The 17,855-nt window shown below is 43.7% G+C and overlaps 2 protein-coding genes across 2 annotated transcripts in view; one reads left to right on the top strand and one right to left on the bottom strand.

Annotated features, from left to right (window-relative positions):
• The window catches only part of skila (SKI-like proto-oncogene a), a 36,180-nt gene extending 23,975 nt beyond the window's left edge, over nt 1–12,205 (top strand). Inside the window, exons 4-7 of the mRNA XM_030073597.1 lie at nt 1,483–1,625; nt 4,581–4,939; nt 5,685–5,915; nt 7,133–12,205. Of these exons, the coding sequence (XP_029929457.1) occupies nt 1,483–1,625; nt 4,581–4,939; nt 5,685–5,915; nt 7,133–7,396 (997 nt within the window). The 3' untranslated portion in view covers nt 7,397–12,205. The remainder of the gene's footprint in view (nt 1–1,482; nt 1,626–4,580; nt 4,940–5,684; nt 5,916–7,132) is intronic.
• A 130-nt stretch (nt 12,206–12,335) lies between these two features.
• Nucleotides 12,336–16,712, bottom strand: gpr160 (G protein-coupled receptor 160). The gene is made up of 3 exons (XM_030074743.1): nt 16,672–16,712; nt 15,990–16,088; nt 12,336–13,424 (listed from the first exon to the last, which is right to left on the bottom strand). The coding sequence occupies exons 2-3, from the start codon at nt 16,021–16,023 to the stop codon at nt 12,442–12,444; spliced, it is 1,017 nt and encodes a 338-aa protein (XP_029930603.1). The 5' UTR covers nt 16,024–16,088; nt 16,672–16,712; the 3' UTR covers nt 12,336–12,441.
• Nucleotides 16,713–17,855: the final 1,143 nt, after the last annotated feature.

The following is a 17,855-nucleotide window of genomic DNA, read 5'->3' as shown; positions in this document are numbered from 1 at the left end:
ATTCCAGCGTGGAACTGTCATAGGATGCCACCTGTGCAACAAATCCAGTCGTGGAATTTCCTCGCTCCTAAATATTCCACAGTCAACTGTCAGCTCTATTATAACAAAATGGAAGCGTTTGGGAACAACAGCAACTCAGCCACGAAGTGGTAGGCCACGTAAAGTGACGGAGAGGGGTCAGCGGATGCTGAAGCGCATAGTGCAAAGAGGTCTCCGACTTTCTGCACAGTCAATTGCTACAGAGCTACAAACTTCATGTGACCTTCAGATTAGCCCAAGTACAGTACGCAGAGAGCTTCATGGAATGGGTTTCCATGGCCGAGCAGCTGCAGCCAAGCCACACATCACCAAGTGCAATGCAAAGCGTCGGATGCAATGGTGTAAAGCACGCCGCCACTGGCCTCTAGAGCAGTGGAGACGCGTTCTCTGGAGTGATGAATCAAGCTTTTCCATCTGGCAATCTGATGGACGAGTCTGGGTTTGGAGGTTGCCAGGAGAACGGTACATTTCAGACTGCATTGTGCCAACTGTGAAATTTGGTGGAGGAGGAATTATGGTGTGGGGTTGTTTTTCAGGAGCTGGGCTTGGCCCCTTAGTTCCAGTGAAAGGAACTTTGAATGCTTCAGGATACCAAAACATTTTGGACAATTCCATGCTCCCAACCTTGTGGGAACAGTTTGGAGCGGGCCCCTTCCTCTTCCAACAGGACTGTGCACCAGTGCACAAAGCAAGGTCCATAAAGACATGGATGACAGAGTCTGGTGTGGATGAACTTGACTGGCCTGCACAGAGTCCTGACCTGAACCCGATAGAACACCTTTGGGATGAATTAGAGCGGAGACTGAGAGCCAGGCCTTCTCGACCAACATCAGTGTGTGACCTCACCAATGCGCTTTTGGAAGAATGGTCAAAAATTCCTATAAACACTCTCCTCAACCTTGTGGACAGTCTTCCCAGAAGAGTTGAAGCTGTAATAGCTGCAAAAGGTGGACCGACATCATATTGAACTCTATGGGTTAGGAATGGGATGGCACTTCAGTTCATAGTATGAGTAAAGGCAGGTGAGCGAATACTTTTGGTAATATAGTGTATATCATATTAATGTATTTGCAGCAATGACAGCCAAATATGTGAAAGGTTACATGGCTCCTAAGCTTGCCTAGGCTAACAAAAACAAATTAAAAATAAATTTACCTCCCTATGTGCTTGCTGTTTACCCTGCTAGTTTTTTCCTTGCAGCTCTGCCTTTGAATATGTATGCATACATTGAGCCTGAATATGAACTCAAGCAGTCATGTGTACATGATATGAGCCACAAAGATACTCCAGGAATTTTATTTTGAATGATGACATGAAAATTTTATGAAATTACTTTTTCATACTATTAATCAGGTGCACTATACTGTATGTTTCTTGACATGTAAAGCCAGTGTAGAGTTTAAATGTCTGCCATCTTTCTCCCTGTGCCTCTGTCTCTCTTAGTTACTACCTGTACACATATGATAAGATGGTGGCTCCAAACGTGTCTCTGCGGAGGGAGGCGGAGATGAGCCCCGAGGTGCTGGGAGCGCTGCTCAAACATCACTACAGCCGCAGAGCGCTTGGCCACGACGAGCCGCCCATGGGTCAGTAGTGACACACACATGGATCCACACAGGCGCACAGGACTGGCCTGCACTGATCATACGTCCCTCTCACACACAGCAGAGGCATATTTATAGACATACACACGTGCTGTATACATGCAAAACAGGCACGATGCAGATGCACAGTTGATGACATTTCAGTCATGAGTTATCCATATATTCATAATTTTTGAATGTTACTTAATGCTTCTTGGTAAAAAGGTTTTTATCAACATGAAAATAACTAATAACTGATGATGTTAATATAAAAGTCCTTTTAAAAAGACCTAATAAAACACTAATACAGTTTTAGATAATCACATCTTTCTGGACTCTGTCAAACACACGGTAACAAAATTGACTTAATTTGATACAGTCCAGCCTGAACATGGTTTCCAATTGAAACCTGCAAACCATGAGAACATTGCACAACCAAAGCTAGACCGACCTCACAGACTTACAGGGTTCTCTCTCTCTCTCTCTGTTTGGACCCTCTTAAAAATCTCGTCTCTAATTGTTGTAGGGATTTTGATATTTCGGTTTCACAGTACCACAGGGCTGCAGTCGCTCCTGAGCAATGGAAGAGATTTAACTGCGTATCAGTTCTGCCGGCTGTGAGGTCAACACTTTGACGTTCAATATCTGAGAACTGGCTTTTATCCAGATAGAACATTATACTCTAAAACACAAAAATCGTATATGTGTACAACACACAACACTGCTGGCATGCATACTGGATTGGAGCGATGAGTATTGCTGAATGTATTTTATTTATTTATTTATTTATTTTTTGGTGCCAGTAGCTGATATTTTGTGCCAATATACAGTATCTTTAAATTTCAAGCATTTTCATGCCAACAAATTGTGTTTTTCCCCAAACCCTTCCCCTTTATTTTATTGTTGTTATTGTGAAAATGCCTCTGACACAACAGCAACAACACCATGAAGCACTTTTGCTTTACACATTTCCTTTAAAAACTCTATTTTTATTACGATGCTGATGATTATGATATTAATAATAACATGCGTATTTGTGTGGAATCCAATCAGTAAACTCAAACGGCTTTGCATAGACAACCAATGTGGCACTGATCAATTAAACTATAAAAATGTAATCCGATCGATCATATCAGAGGTGGGTGACATCGCCCGGCCAATATCATTTTTGTAAATACTATCATAATACTTAAAGGTGAGCAGCTACTATGTGTACACGACACACACACACACACACCCTGCAGACTCATACATACTATAAATAAAACGCACACACAGCAGGGACTTTACATGCCTACGACATAACAGACGTGCATCTCATATTAACATATACAAAGAGTCGACACGTGTGCATTGTAAACATGCACACACACACACGCCGCATTACACACATGCACACACACATTTTGCTGCCCGCAGCCACACGCATAATCATACATTGACCTTCACATATTAAGGCTCTGGGGGCGCATCGCTATTGATGAACAAGAGGGGTGGAAATGGCAATGGCCTCCACTGCGCACGTGGTGTGTGCTTATATGTGTGTTTTAATTAGATGTGTGTCTCTGTGTGTGTGTGTGTGTATGAAGAGAGTGTGAGTCACAGAAATGGTGGACATGGTTTCCCTCTGCCATTACGCTACGTCTGACTGCCAGGCTGTCTCTCTCTCTCTCTCTCTCTCTCTCTCTCTCTCTCTCTCTCTCTCTCTCTCTCTCTCTCTCTCTCTCTCTCTCTCTCTCTCCCTCCCTCCCTCTTCATCTAGTTACTCTCTCTCAGCTTGTGCATATCTCTCAGGCATTCTGCTTCCCTTTTCTTTCCCGGCCAATCTGTCTCTTTCTCTCCATCCACCCTCTCTCGCTCCCTTTTCCTGGCAGCTATTTCCACATCCTCTTTGAGTCCGTCCTCCGTCTGCTCCCCGCACTTCCTTTTCCATCCATCCTCCTCTCTTTCTTCTCTGGCTCGCTTCATCTCCGCCTCCCTCACAGTCTGCTGTCACTGTTTTTTTTCCCCTCCTCCTCCTCCTTCTTTTTCTCTGAATGCTTTTCTCTCTGTCTGTTCGCCTTTCACTCTTTCTCTCATGCACTTCCCACCCCCCACATACACACACACACACACACACACACAAATACAAATACGCGCACGCTCAAATGACTCACCCCTGATTAGTGTGTGTTTGCAGGCGTTTACTGTTGTGTCATCGCCTCTGTGCGAGTATTTTGCGCGAGAGGCTGAATGTATGTGCGCGCATGTTTTCTCTAAGTGTGTGCGCCAGCTCGTAAATGATTCTCCTCGCCAGAGACGCTGCACACGGAGTGTCCTGCTTCCTGTCAGATACATACATGAATGCATCAGGCCGGCGAATACCCCGGTCTTTCTCTTTCTTTCACCGTCTCTTTCTCTTAAACTGCACTTTCAAGCTTTCACTGTCATTACCAGCAGTTTAGAAAAACCTACACACGCCGCACCACAGCATCCCACTGTGTGTGTGTGTATGCGTCTGTGTGTGTGTGTGTGTGTGTGAGAGAGAAGCCTGTTTGATCTGTTTTCCCCATGATGTACAACTTAAAGGGCACAGTGAGTGAGCGAGCCAGAGTTACAACAGAGGAGACACCCACGCAGAGTAGCACAGCACCCACACAAGGCCCTTTCATTCCTCTCCATCTCTCCATGTGTCTGAGGAATTATTTGTAGGCGAATGTTTGGTTCCTCGGTTGTTGCCATGCATTAGTTGTGCGTTTGGTGTGTATGCGCGCGCGCGCGCGCGTGTGTGTGTTTCGTTGTTTTTGTGTGTGCTCACACTGAGAAAGAGGTGTGAGCGTTTGTGAGGTTGTGCGAGGGTGTTACTAAGCGTGGGCGAGAGTGCGCACCAGCTCAGCTCACACTTCCTGTCTTTCAACCTCCTCCTCTCTCCCTTTTTTCCCTCTCTCCCTCCTCCACCTCGTCCTCCCTCCTCCCCAGACCTTCATGCGTCGCCTCCCGTTGCTACCGGCGCCGAGGAGGCCAAATCCCAACGTGCTGCTGCTGCCTCGGCCGCCGAGCGGGAACGCCAAACCCAGGCAGTTTCCATGGAGACCAGCAGCCCGGGCTGCAAGAAAGCCGCCCACACCCCTCCTCCTCCTCCCCCGCCTCCTGTGTCGTTGTTGTCACCAGGAACGGAAGTAGCGGCTAAGGACATGGGCTCCGCCGCTAGCGCTGCTGCAGTGGTGGGGGGGTTGGAGGACGACAAGGACAGGATCGTGGTGGAGATCATGCAGATGTACAGCAGGCAGCAGGAGAAGCTCAACTCCACCCTGCACAAGCAGCTGCAGCTGGAGATGGTGAGTTGGCGGTCAGGAGGAACAAAGCCCAAGATAAATGAGCCCGAGATAAACCGTCCTTGCCTATTAAAAGCGTCCTTGATGTGAATGGTGGAGGTGATGCTGTTCACCTTCCAGTGACCCCCTCCCTCCCTCTTTCCTTCCCTCTGAAAACCTTCAAGTGACTAGAACAAAAAAAAAACCCAAAAGCCACTGACGATGCCAAGTTTGGCATCAGATGGGTTTGTCTTTTTTAAAAAATAGGTTGGCATCTCAATTAAAATAGATTACTTGGTTTACCAGGATGTAATGTATTGTTTGTGTCAGTGTGCTCATAACAACACATAATCAAAACATTACAGAATTTCTGTTTGGACTAAATTGAATCTGTGCTGGCTCGCATTACCTGTAGGTACATTTACAGCTAGTAATGAATTATGTTATTTATATACGTTTTGTTCTACAACAAGATATTCACCATTTGAAAAGATGAATGGGTCCCATCTTAAAATGGTAACACAAAGATGCTTCTGTTTTTTATAGGATGCTAAGTAACTTAAATCTGAATTGACAAAATTAGAACTTTATAGTCAATATCCTCTATATCCAATCTTAACTTAACTTAATCTGTATCTGAATTTGGGTAGATACATGCTGTAGGGAGGCCTTCTTTGAGCTTGAAGGCCTCCCTGTGAAAGGGGCTAAGTGCAAAGAGTATTTCCCTCCTGAGAAAGTGTTTGTCCTGACTGAGTGTTTGTGTATCCAGGAGCTGGAGGCGTTACGCGGGGGCGAGGCAGCAAGGCTACGGGAGCTGAGCGCAGAGCAGCGGGAGCTCCGCAGCGAGCTGGAGGCGGTCCACAGCGAGCAGGCACGGCGGCTCAGTCAGGCCCGCCAAGAACAGCTGGAGCTGGAGACCCGTCTGGAACAGCTCCGACAGCAGGCCTGTGCCTGCGAGCCAGGGGCACAGCGCCAGCAGGAGGCCCACTACGCTGCACAGGTATCTGGGGGTGGAGGGGTGAAACATGCATACAGAACATTGATATGGACAAAATGCTGGAGTGACGTTTGCACATTGGCTTGCATTGCAAAGCTTATCCCATTATGAAGACCTTTTTATCCAAAGCACCTAAATACCAAGCTCCTAAACTATCCAGGATCTTACATTCAGAATCACTTTGCCTTGCACAGTGAATGGCATTACTGAAAAGACAGTGTCAGTTTGCCTTGGACTATACTACAACACTGATGCTGACAGCGCAGGCACAACAGGACCTCACATAGAAACAACAGTGTAACACATACAATAGACAAGACATATCACTCTACAAATGTGTTTGATCAATGTCCGGATTTATTCACAAATATCAGCTATTCTCTCCGACCAGTGGATATCCATTAAATCTGTAGTTCTCAGCCGTTTTGGTGTCAAGGACCCCCAAATTTATATGTATCAGACCACAGACCTGTATTTGATAAGATGTGGTCTCAAGGATTCCCATCTGATAAGATTTAGTTTGCCCGTAACTGTCTACACTGTAGACTGGCAGATTACCTGTGAAGAGTATGAAACCTGTGAACACAGCAGTCATTCTTATACATTCTCTCACTGGGATAACTTCTAATCAATGAAATGATAGTGAAAGTAATAGTGGACCCCAGGCTGAAAACCGCTGCATTAGATGGAGAAGGATTATGAGCTGTCTTTAAACTGGTCCCATCAGATAGTGTGTCTCTTGTAGCGTCACACACACACACAGTCAAGTCAAGGCCAACACACACCTGCATGTCTCCTCTAAGCGCTGCAGAGCCGCCTGAGTTAATAATGCTACACAGAGCGGAGGCAGCACCTCATCTGTGTCTGATTGAGACTTCCCCAACCAAACTGTGTGCACAGGTGTGTTTTAGGTGCGTGTGCCGTCTCACACACACAGGGCCTTTGTTTGGGTTTCCACTCGGTTTTATCTGGAGATAGGGGCTGTTATGCTGGCCCGGGCTCAGCGCTAGAATGTTCCCCTCCCGCCTTTCTCACTGAAGCTCCGGCTCCTCCTGCGCCGCTCCCCTTGGCACTGAACTCAGACTGTCTGGCAGTGAAGAGAAAGGGGTGTGTGCGTCTGTGTGTGTCTGTGCATGTGTTTGTGTTCAGTCGAGACCAACCTGACCTCATGTCCCTCTCTCTTTTCTCTCTCTCTCTCTCTCCCTCTCTCTCCCTGCTAGTTGTCGGAGCTTCGTCAGAGGCTGGAGAAGGCGGAGGCGGACCGGCAGGAGCTGCAGGAGGAGCTGCGCAGGGAGCGGGAGGCACGGGAGAAGCTGGAGCGCATGATCTCCCAGCTCAAGCAGCAGATGGCCCAGTCTGGCACGGCGGGAGGCAGCCCCTCTCCCCCTCCCACCCCTTCCACCGGACCCCCCCATGCCCACTCCCCACCCTCCTCTTCCTCCTCTTCCTCCACCTCAGAGGCCCCAGAGGCTGGCCAAAAGTAGCTGCCGCCCTTCCAGGCCCCTCCCTCATTTCTCCCTCCCTCTATCCATCATCCGCCAGCTCTACAGACACAAACAAATCAGCCTGAACCAGAAAAGAGCTCCACATTTCCCCTGAGGCTGTTTTTTTTTTTTTTTTTTTTTTTTTTTTTTAAGTTTGTTTCAGTGTGCATCACCCTTCTCTCCTTTGTTTTTTTGTCGTTTCTTTGTCCCCATATAGGACTGACTTTTGTTTTTGTAATTTAACATTGACTTAAAAGAAATAAGTTCTATCTTGTGTTTTTTTTTTTTTTTTTTTTTATTCCCACCTGCGTTCCCCTCCCTCCTCTGTAAACAGTATTTAAACATTTTTGGGGCATGTATATGTTGATTTTAATTTATAGTTTTTACTGAACAAAACGACTGCTTCACACACAGGAGTCTGGTCATTTGGAGACCAAATTCATTCATTTCAAACCATCTTTCTCTTTGTTTCGCCCCTCAAATTTCACCTCCCTGCTCCGTTCCTCTTCACTCTCTCTGGAATCAGGAGCTGAAGAATTGTAATCTACAGAGATTTAGGAGTTCGGCTCGGACACACAGACTCTTGTCTCAGCCGCTTGCAAACTTCACTTCAATCTACTACCTGGCACGGCAGTGTGGCGCCCTTGGACACATAACGGCGCCCCCTCTCTGTCCTTCTGTACATAACAGCCCAAACGCTCAATTACCAGCGACTGCAGGAAACTGCATGGACATTTTTCATTACAGTTTTCCTTTTCCGTTTTCCCTTATCAAGTGCAAAGAGAGAAAGATTTAACAAGTTCTACATGTGTATAAAAACATCAAATCTATATGGATGAAAAAGACGTTTTATTGTATAAAGACAAAACCACAAAAAACATGTTGCAGACATCGTAAAACCTCATGAAAATATGCCAATAGTGATGCTGAACTTGAATTGAGTGTTTGAGTGCGAGCCCCAAGGTAGCTAGCTAGTCCTCTGGTCTGGATCCCAGCCGCTCCCAGCGCAGACTAGTTTCTCTGTAGTTTTCTTTCTTTTCTTTTTTTTTCTTCCTCTTCAGCCTGCTGGGCAACACCTGGACTCTCCTGCCACAGACCAAACAGTCTGTTGGCTGATCCGCCAGCTGCCCGCCGGCCACGCCCCCTCCCCTCCCTCCCCCTCGAGACCTCACACCTTCCACTGCTGTAGGCTAGCACCAATGCCCTCTGCTGGGAAACTCCTTAACACTGTGGTTTTCACCCACTTTGGCCTAGACAGGAAACACTGTGTTCTTTTCAGGCTTGGCATGAGGAAGCTCATGAGAGGTGTTATGCACTTAACCCCCCCTTCTCCTTCTTCTCCTTCTTTTCGACTCCCCAGACCCCCTGGGAATGGAATGTGTCTGGGAGTGTGTATATACACACACATATATTTATATATATGTGTGTATATATATATATGTGTGTGTGTGTGTGTGTGTGTGTGTGTGTGTGTGTGTGTGTGGAAGGGGGGTGAGCTAGTGTAGCTTTTGTGAGAGGGAAAAAGGCAGAGTCTCACATGTGTGGTAGCTGCACTCTGTTACCATAATACGACATCCTCACACACACCACGCACATTCGAGTGTGTCAGCGTGGTCCAAGCATTCAGGCAGAACAATGGCCCCATCGTTCCCAGAAGATGATCAAAGCTAGAGTCTGTCCCGGTTTTCCGGGCCTTTTTTTTGGTTTTGTTTTATTTGACTTCATTGTCAGTGGACGGTTTTTATCCCCACCCTGTTTGTCAGAGCGTCATCTTGTCCCAAGAATGTGGGTCACAGGTGAAAGCAGTTAGTCCAGGGTGGTTTGGGGTTTCGGGTCCAACCCCTGCTTCACGTTATTCTGCCTGGCTGAACAAACAGCACCGAGGAAGAGGGAGGCGAGGGATCGAGGGGAGCGCGCAGGGGACTGACGCCCCCTCCATGCGGCTGGCTGGGTGGCCCGGACGCCAGGGGTACAGAGAGAGCCCCTTTTGTCCATGCCGTCAGAATGGGGGCAGCTGTTGTTGTCTGGGGGCCTCTCCCTGCCCTCGGGTGAGACTGTACAGGATCCCCCTCCCTTCTCTTTGACGCCCCACCCTCTCCTCTCACAGAATGGCCATCACTCACTCACTCACACACACACACACACACACACACACACACACACACACACATACTCACACATACCCGTCCATCCATCTCCAGTGCCAGATCAGCTGTGGGGGAGTGGGGTGTGCAGTGTTTTGTAGATGCCCAGGAGAGCGAGCAGACGTCCAGCCAGAGGAAGAGAGGACTGTTATTGTGTCAGTTGCCAGGCAAAAGCGCTTTTTATTGCCACTAAAGAGATCCCTGCAAGTGAGTGCGTGTAAATAATTGTTTAAAAAGAAGGGGATTAGCCTTGACTAAACTCTGAGCTTTTTTATGCATCTGCTATAAATGCAAATTGATAGACATTCCACTGTGCTCCATCCTGTTCAATGCAGATTTTTTTCTTACACAGCCTCCCTTTACAATGACAGACCTTAAAGACCGGGCAGAGTACAGTTGTGGTTTGTTGGCAGTCATAAATGCAGGTGTATTCATGAGAAGAGAGAGTCTGACAATAGAAGTGGGTAAGCCGAAAAATCCAACCCATGCCGCAAATGTACACTCTACTGTTGTTCCATATAAACCTTTATTGAAATTATGAAAGAAAAAGATATTTAATGTATTAACTAAAGATTTATATACATGTTGTAAATACAGTAGTCATTAATATATTAACTGTTCTTATATGAATAATCTTTAAAAGGTTCTATAAATTGGACCAGAACTGAGGCTCCAAACAGATTAAATGTGTTTCCTTTCTTTTTTCTTTTTCTTTTTCTTTTTTTTTTTTAACAAGTTGACTGTTGTCAGTGATAACCCTGCAGCAAGGGTGCAAGTTGGATGTGGAGGAGTGTGAAGCATTGTTCTGAGACATGATGCAGGACAGACACAAAATAGGAAAAATGCTTTTCTCTACACAGTTCTCCCCTTCTGAACTGATTGCTCCATTTGTTTATTTGTGGATTTAATCTTGATGGACTGTGGATGTGTAATGTAATAAGCTTTTCCTCTTTGTTAACCTGACCCCGTTATTCCCCAGCAAAAATGAAAAGTAAACATTAGTTTGACAAAATGCATTTTGGAAAAAAAAAAACTAAAATTATTTTGTCTTGCATGTCTCACTGCCCTTTATGTTTGATTTCACCAGGCCACTCTATTGATCTGTTTATTGTAAAGTGGATATCCATTAAATACCCCCCCAGTAATGCACAAGCTATTGAGATGGCTCATATGCATGATAAACTTTGACAGAACATGTGCAAGTTTTTATAATGAATTATTCTTATTGGTTGAAAATGTAAATTCAAAGTTAAATTTACCAACAACGTAAAATGTAGCCTCATTTGATTTGGAAATGATACAGACCTGTGAGCGTGTGCATGCGAGCGTGCGTGCGTGTGTGTGTGTGTGTGTGTGTGTGTGTGTGTGTGTGTGTGTGTGTGTGTGTGTGTGTGTGTGCGTGCACATGTGTGGGCACTTAGTGTGTTGGCCACCCACTTTTGACTGAAGCAAAGCACAGCAGCTATGAAAAGGGAAAAGACTTGCTCATGTAGCTCTGTGGATGTGTAATCATGTTATCTGATTTGAGATGGTGTATCTTTGGCAGTGGTCTTTTGAAATTGAATGCATTGTTTGGATGTGATAACATCACTCAAATGATAATCAGTATTAGTTTTCTATTGACATAATTACCTCTTCAGCAGTCAACACAAAATCCTTTTTACTTTAGGGGATGTCTGATGTATTTCTGTATTTTACTTTCTGTGTAAGTTGCATTTTATACACAAGGGGGCGCTCTTTATCTACTTTAGTTCTATGGTATAATGAGAAAATGGACTTTAAGATGGGGGGGAAAAATCCCTTGTAACACGGAGTGCTGGGCCCTCTTGCATTTGCTGTGTTATGAGATCTTGGATATGCTTTGTACAGAATTTTTATAGGTGTGCAGTTTGCCCAACTCACTAAAATAAGGATTTGCCCTGTCCCACTGGAAGGAACACGGCTTTACCATTTGAATACATTTGAATACAGGATTTGCATATCCATGGAATGCTTCCCGGCTGTATGAAGATTATAAAACTAGGCGAGTTCTGTAAACAAAATTCAAGGTGACCTTTGAACTGATTGGAGGTGACAATGCTTTGTAGTTGAGTGTATAATTTTCAGCCAGCAAATTGCGATTAAGCCAGTGTGGGAGAACTAGGAAGTAGGCTGCACCTTGTGATAAAATTGATCACATGGATAGGCATGAACTGGTTACTAAGAATAGGTACACCATGTTTTCATTTTATACACCTTACACATCCTATTAGGAAGATGAAAAAAAAAATATTTATGGCTTTGTTAAATGAAACATTTTTTTTTCCCTCAATGCTATTCTGAAACTTAAAACGCAGTGTCTGTGTATGACCATTGCATACTATGTTGCCAATACTACAGTGTGATGAGACGTTTGTTCTTGCATGAATCGAGACACTGTTCTCCTACCTCATGTTGTGATATAAAAAAAAAAGTTTTTTAAGCAGAAGACACTGCATCTCTAACCGTTTATCATAATTGATATTTACTAGTAAATTACATACCTGTAAATGCTTTTAGCTAATACCTCAGTTGTATCTAGTGTTTTTTTTTCTGTTTTTGCCCTTCCTTGATTTCAAATCTTGTAAATATACCCTGTATAGACAATGAACTTGGATCAAATTCAAGTAAAGTTCTGTAGTGTCAAGCCAGTGTTGCCCTTTGCCTTTATTATAATGTTGAAACTGCAACCTCCTCAATGACATGAAGATTCTTAACATACATAAAGCCAAATGCAATCGCCAGTGTGCTTTCGTTTCAGAGTGGTGGCTGCAAGAGGGGAAGCCACCACTGCACTCAGGAAATGGCCCACAGCTGTATTATCAGTCTGAGGGTGTGAACGTTTTAAACATTACTCTAAATAACGTTGAAGCCGTTGTGCAGTCATATTCTGTGCTCTGCTGTGGAGCTTAATCTCCAGTTGCAGAAGCTGTCAGGGGGAAGTGCTGCCAAGCCTTGTGCTAACTGTGAGGCTGGACAGATTGCACATAAAACCACTCCGATCAAAAGGCTGTTGAGGAAACAAAGCCAGGGAACGTTCAAGCCCAGGTATGTGGGTATTCCCGCAGGCAGCAGGAGGAGCACAGCCAGGAAAACGAGGAAGAGAGCCCAAGTGTTCAGAAATATCCTCAAGGCTTGGTGAACAATATCTCTCCTGGACTGAGTAACACTTTGGTCAATAGTTTGGTCCTTTAATGACAAGTATTGAGGGCCACGGTAGCTATGAATAGGACATCCTGCGTGCAATATCAACAATGCACATCCCACAGTCAGGAAGAGCACCATGGCAACCTGCAGGATCTGAGGCATGTGAAAGACCGAGCATTGGCGCAATAGGTAGGGAGACTGATCCTCCAAGACGGGAATGAAGTCAGACAGCAGAAACACATAGAGAAAAGCCACGTTCCACAAGAGGCCAGTAAGAAATGAGCAGATGGCCGTTCGGTTCCTTATGGGCACAGGCTGTAATCTCTGAGACACGGTGCAGTAATGGTCCACACCTGCCACGGCCACCACAGGCCACTGCAGCACGCTGTAGATTTCTCCAACAATTTGAACCAGCAAACACACATGATGCCTGGAGAGGTGAAGGCCCAGGAGGAAGCAGTCTCCCTGGAGGTGGATGGCAGTGAGAGTGAGAGTCAGGGCCGTGTCGGCGAGAGCCAGGGAGACGCTGAAAAACCCTATGAAGGTCCTCCAGATGTGGCTCCTCTGCAGAGCCACCATGCCCCAGTTGAGCAGGCACTTCAGCCCCAGACCAAGCAGGATGGAGGGGATGGACATATTCATGGCATATGGAATGGTGTTTGCAGTGGGATCTGTGGCAGTCTCCTCCCGTGGCTCCCACAGGGCCATAGCAGAATTAGCTGTGATTGCAAAAACAACATTTTCAGGTTAAACCAGTGCAAGGAATGAAGAGGCCCGCTACACACAACACCCACAACTCACTTTACACAGGAACCTAGCAGCTGCAGATGAGCTCATATCAGCAAAACCAATCATCAGCTTAACATGCACGGAAATAAAACGAATGACAACCAAAGAACTCGAGGCGACCTTTAAAATTAGAAAGTGTGTATTCTGTGATTTTCATTCCTTTTTTCCCACTGTAAACTACAATCCTAACAATCAAAATGTAATCTTATCTTAAATTATTTACACCCACTTGGTCAGGTACATGTCACAAAGAAAATACTACAATAATAAGATAATATTTTTTGCTTTCCAGTGTCTAAGCACCATCCTATAATCTGAGGTAAGGGCCAATCTGCACTGTAGAGTTTTTTGTGCTGTCAATTCCACCTCTTCTGGTGTTATACCTAATACACTGAGTGCTGGGCTTTGTATCAATTCAATACCAAGTACTTTGTTATGGAATATTATTATATTATCCCACAGATTCCTAGTCATTTGACAACCATATAGCATGTGCGTGAGTGTTCCTTTAGTTCTTTCACATCTCCAACATAAATCCGATTCCCGTAATTTTAGTCTTGCCATCTTACAGGGAGTCCAATAACTCCTATGAATGACCCTATAGGTAATTAACCTCGTCTGTATTTCCCTTGATGTTTTATACCAGGATCTCACAGTCTCTTATCGTATCTCATTAGTTATCTCTCCTTCTAGATCCTCTTCCCAGGATCTCTTGAAACCATTGAGTTTTGGTGGGTGGGACTGTCTCATAATACTATAAAATCCAGATCCTCCTTTAGCCATCTGGCTGTTCTGTAATGTTTCCTGTACAATAGTTTGAGGTATTAACGAAAGTTTTCTTCGTATGGACATTATGCAGCTTATCAGTCGAAGATACTTCCAGAAGTCCTTTTTTTTTTTTTTTTTTTAGTTTTTTTAGAAATTTTATATTTAGTTATTAAATGTCATTAAACTGTCACCCTCAAAAACATCTTCAATAAAGGTAATACCTGCCTCAGCCCATGTTTTCCAATAAAGAGTTTTCTTAGCCACCTTCAAAAGTTTGTTATGCCAGAGGGCTGATTTTTTAGTGAAAGAAGGTTTTGCCCCTATGATTTGATGTGATATTTTCGAAGTGTTCCCCTCAAATTCAAGCAATGGGTTCCTAAATGGGATTTCTCCCCCTGTTTGTGATATGAAAGCCTGAACAGGAAAGGGTTCTGTAAGTTCCATTTCAATTGATACCCATCCTGGAGTTTGATCTTCTGCCATATACAGTTTGGACAGCTGATTAAGAGAAAAAGCATAGTGGTACCAGTCCTCTCTCAGTAGAGTGAGACCCCCATCTTCTTTGGGGGTCTAGGAAAGACTTTATTGCCCTATTGAACCTTGACAGTAGTGGGGCGGTAAAACTCAAAGGTAAAAGGTATGTGAAATGGTTAATTTGTGAAGGGAAGAATTTCTTATGCCATTCCGGGAAAGGAGTCACTGTGATTTTTTTTTTTTTTTTTTTTTTTTGCCAGTGATCCCAAATGGTTCTCTAACCCTGTTCAAGAACAGTTCAAACTCACTTAAATCAACTTCAGTGACAGAGTCACTGAGCATCATAGACACATTATAAGACCCTATAGGAATATTAAAGCAACATGTCAGTGATTTGTGAACAACTGGGGCCCAGTCTCTTTTCTCTCTCTCTCTCTCTCTCTCTCTCTCTCTCTCTCTCTCTCTCTCTTTTTTTAAGGCTAAAAATGGGCATTTTCTTGAATGAGAATCCGAAAAATGCATCCTAAACCGTTTCAGTTCAGTGGACACTGACATTATCAAAGATTACTGGTTGACATTGCAAGTCTACTTCTGATTCATTTGAAGAACTAAATTGTCTCTTTTTGATAACACAGAGCAGAATGATACCTAAGCCACCACTATCCATCTCTCATTTGTATGCATATCAGAACCTGTCATTGAAGGATTAGTTTCCTCCTGCTGGGAAGACCCAGTGTGAGTTTTTGACAGTCTAAATTGTTTAAATCACAGCGGTTTGGTCATACAATTACTTACCTATCAGTATCTACCACATGGGCCATGCTACAGCCACAGTGCACCTGTAACTTCCTGCCTCCGTTGTTCTGTGGTTGGCAGTACACAAGTCAAATAGGCTGAGCTGCCGTGTAGCTTTTAATGGCAGCTTGATAAAAACCAAATATTGACACAAGGAAATTCAGTCACTGTTAAAGAGCCAGTAGGTAGAAGGGAGCAAGGCATCATTGCAATATGATGCAGATATTGATTAAGAAGGGAATATTCTCTTTGGGTGGATGTATTTGGTTGTCCTGTGTACTACCTCATTAAAACTAGTTCCTTGTACAGAGGAATGAATAAAACACCTGCACTAGTCTTCTTGGTTGACTCAGTGATTCAAGACACAAGCAAAAGATTCATTTTGCAATAATATTTGAGCAAAGAATTGAACTCAAGTTATTGCACACAAAGGCGAAGACATCACACGTACAGTTTACCTTCAGTTGCAGTTTCCTGTCTGAATGCAGTCATCTGATGGTAAATCTAGTATCTTCAACCATGCTGAATTCAGCCTTAATGTCCAGGGTGTCGGTAACCTTGAGTTTATTCACAAGGTGTGGTCGAGAGAGGGGAAACCAGTGAGCCAGTATCTTTACGTTACACCAGCATTTACACCACGTGACCACTTATACTGAAAGAGGAATCATACATCTGTAAATCATTACTCGTGTAAAGTTTTTATTATAACATGGCATATTGTTTAGAAAACCAAAGCAATATTAACCACACACTGAATTTTATGTATACATTTTCCATATTTTATGTAGTTCAGTGGGAGAACATCATAGCTATACAGCATAACCATAATTATAAAGCACCCAAGAGCATGTGCAAGTGCATTGTGGCCAAAGTGCATTGTGAAGCAGGTGAATAAAACAGCAGAGAGAAATAAACCCCTATGAAGAAGAACAGAGGCTCAGTGTATTCTATGGTATGGCAGGCTATAGCATATTCTTACATGTATGTAAAACAGGCTATCACCAAAATAAATTACATCCATTGCCTTACACCATAAAACACACTGTTGCAACATGAATGAGTAGGAACACACTGAACAAATCACAGAATAAGAATAAGAATAAGAATACAAAGGAGAAGAAGTAATCTAATAAGACATACGTTGATAAAAAGTCCTCAGCCATCAAACAATTCAGTGTCCAGTGTGTTCAGTTTTTCAACTGTGAAGTGTGTAGTGAACAAAGAGGAAGTATCACTGTGGTCCTGTCACTCAAAAAGCCAAATTTGGTTAACGGTTAAACAGCAGTGTTCGAGAATAAACCTGACTGTGTGGTAAACTGATTTCATTGCCATTATGTAAAATATCTTACAGCGTTGAAAAACTACACGTTTTCAGCACAAGATAAAGTAAATAAACATTTAAAATTGAATGTTAGTCAAAATAAAATGAAATGAAATAAAATAGTGCCTTTTTTTGCAAGGGGACTTCAGGTGATGACCCCAATCGGTAATAAAATGCTGCACTGCAACATAACTCAGACTAACAATAACCTGCGCCAAGTTAAATTACAACTATGCTGCAAACTGGTGATAACAGCATTGAAACACTCCATTTACACTGCATTACACTGATCTGATTGTTTGTGTGAAGCTGTGCTGCCTGAAAAATACAAATGTGAGTGCACCAGGTCCCTGATTAGTGAAGAATTAGATCCTGACTTGTCTGGTGGGGGACCTGGAAGTTGAAATCAGATAACTTTAAGGATCCATTTCATTATTCTTTACTAGAAAGGCTTCTGTGCCATTTAGATCATTTATGTCACTTGATATAAAAAATAAGTGCAAGTTGAAAACAGCAACAACAAACAACCACAACATTTATTTCTTCATCCATCCACCCATTCATAGAAAGAGTTATAGAAGCACTAATGTAAACACATAATATAAGTGTAAACACATAATTTCATATTAATGCTAAATATTCAGTTCTCCTTATTTGTATTACACTCACAGAGACAAAAAGCAGCATTCTTCCATGATAAGACAAATTTGTTGCAACCATGGTCAATAATGTGTCAAGCATACACTGATTGCTCAGTTCAGGGAATTTTAATCAGGGTGCAGCCTGCTTTCACTGGAGCTGGCACTGGATTTGCTGTAGTGTCGCTATTGCTGTTTAATGGCTGTGCATGACACTGCATGTCATCAGAGGAGCGACCACAGCACCAGAAATAATTGCGGTTACATTTTTTTCACAACAAAACTTATGCATGTTTCAGGATATCGCTTCTGTACGTGGAATTGAGCTGTCATTGAATGAAAGCCAACGTCAACTGATTTATTCC

Source organism: Myripristis murdjan, chromosome 17 (assembly GCF_902150065.1).
Source record: "Myripristis murdjan chromosome 17, fMyrMur1.1, whole genome shotgun sequence".
In the NCBI taxonomy this organism is placed as follows: domain Eukaryota; kingdom Metazoa; phylum Chordata; class Actinopteri; order Holocentriformes; family Holocentridae; genus Myripristis; species Myripristis murdjan.
Note: the sequence above shows the minus strand (reverse complement) of the source record. Positions and strands in the feature narration are given on the sequence as shown.

Bases quoted from the DNA above. Each gene is read 5' to 3' on its own strand.
- gpr160 (XM_030074743.1), bottom strand. From the start codon at position 16,023: ATGACTGCATTCAGACAGGAAACTGCAACTGAAG. The intron at 13,425-15,989 runs GTAAACTGTACG...TTGCAATCACAG, and splicing joins ACAGGAAACTGCAACTGAAG to CTAATTCTGCTATGGCCCTG.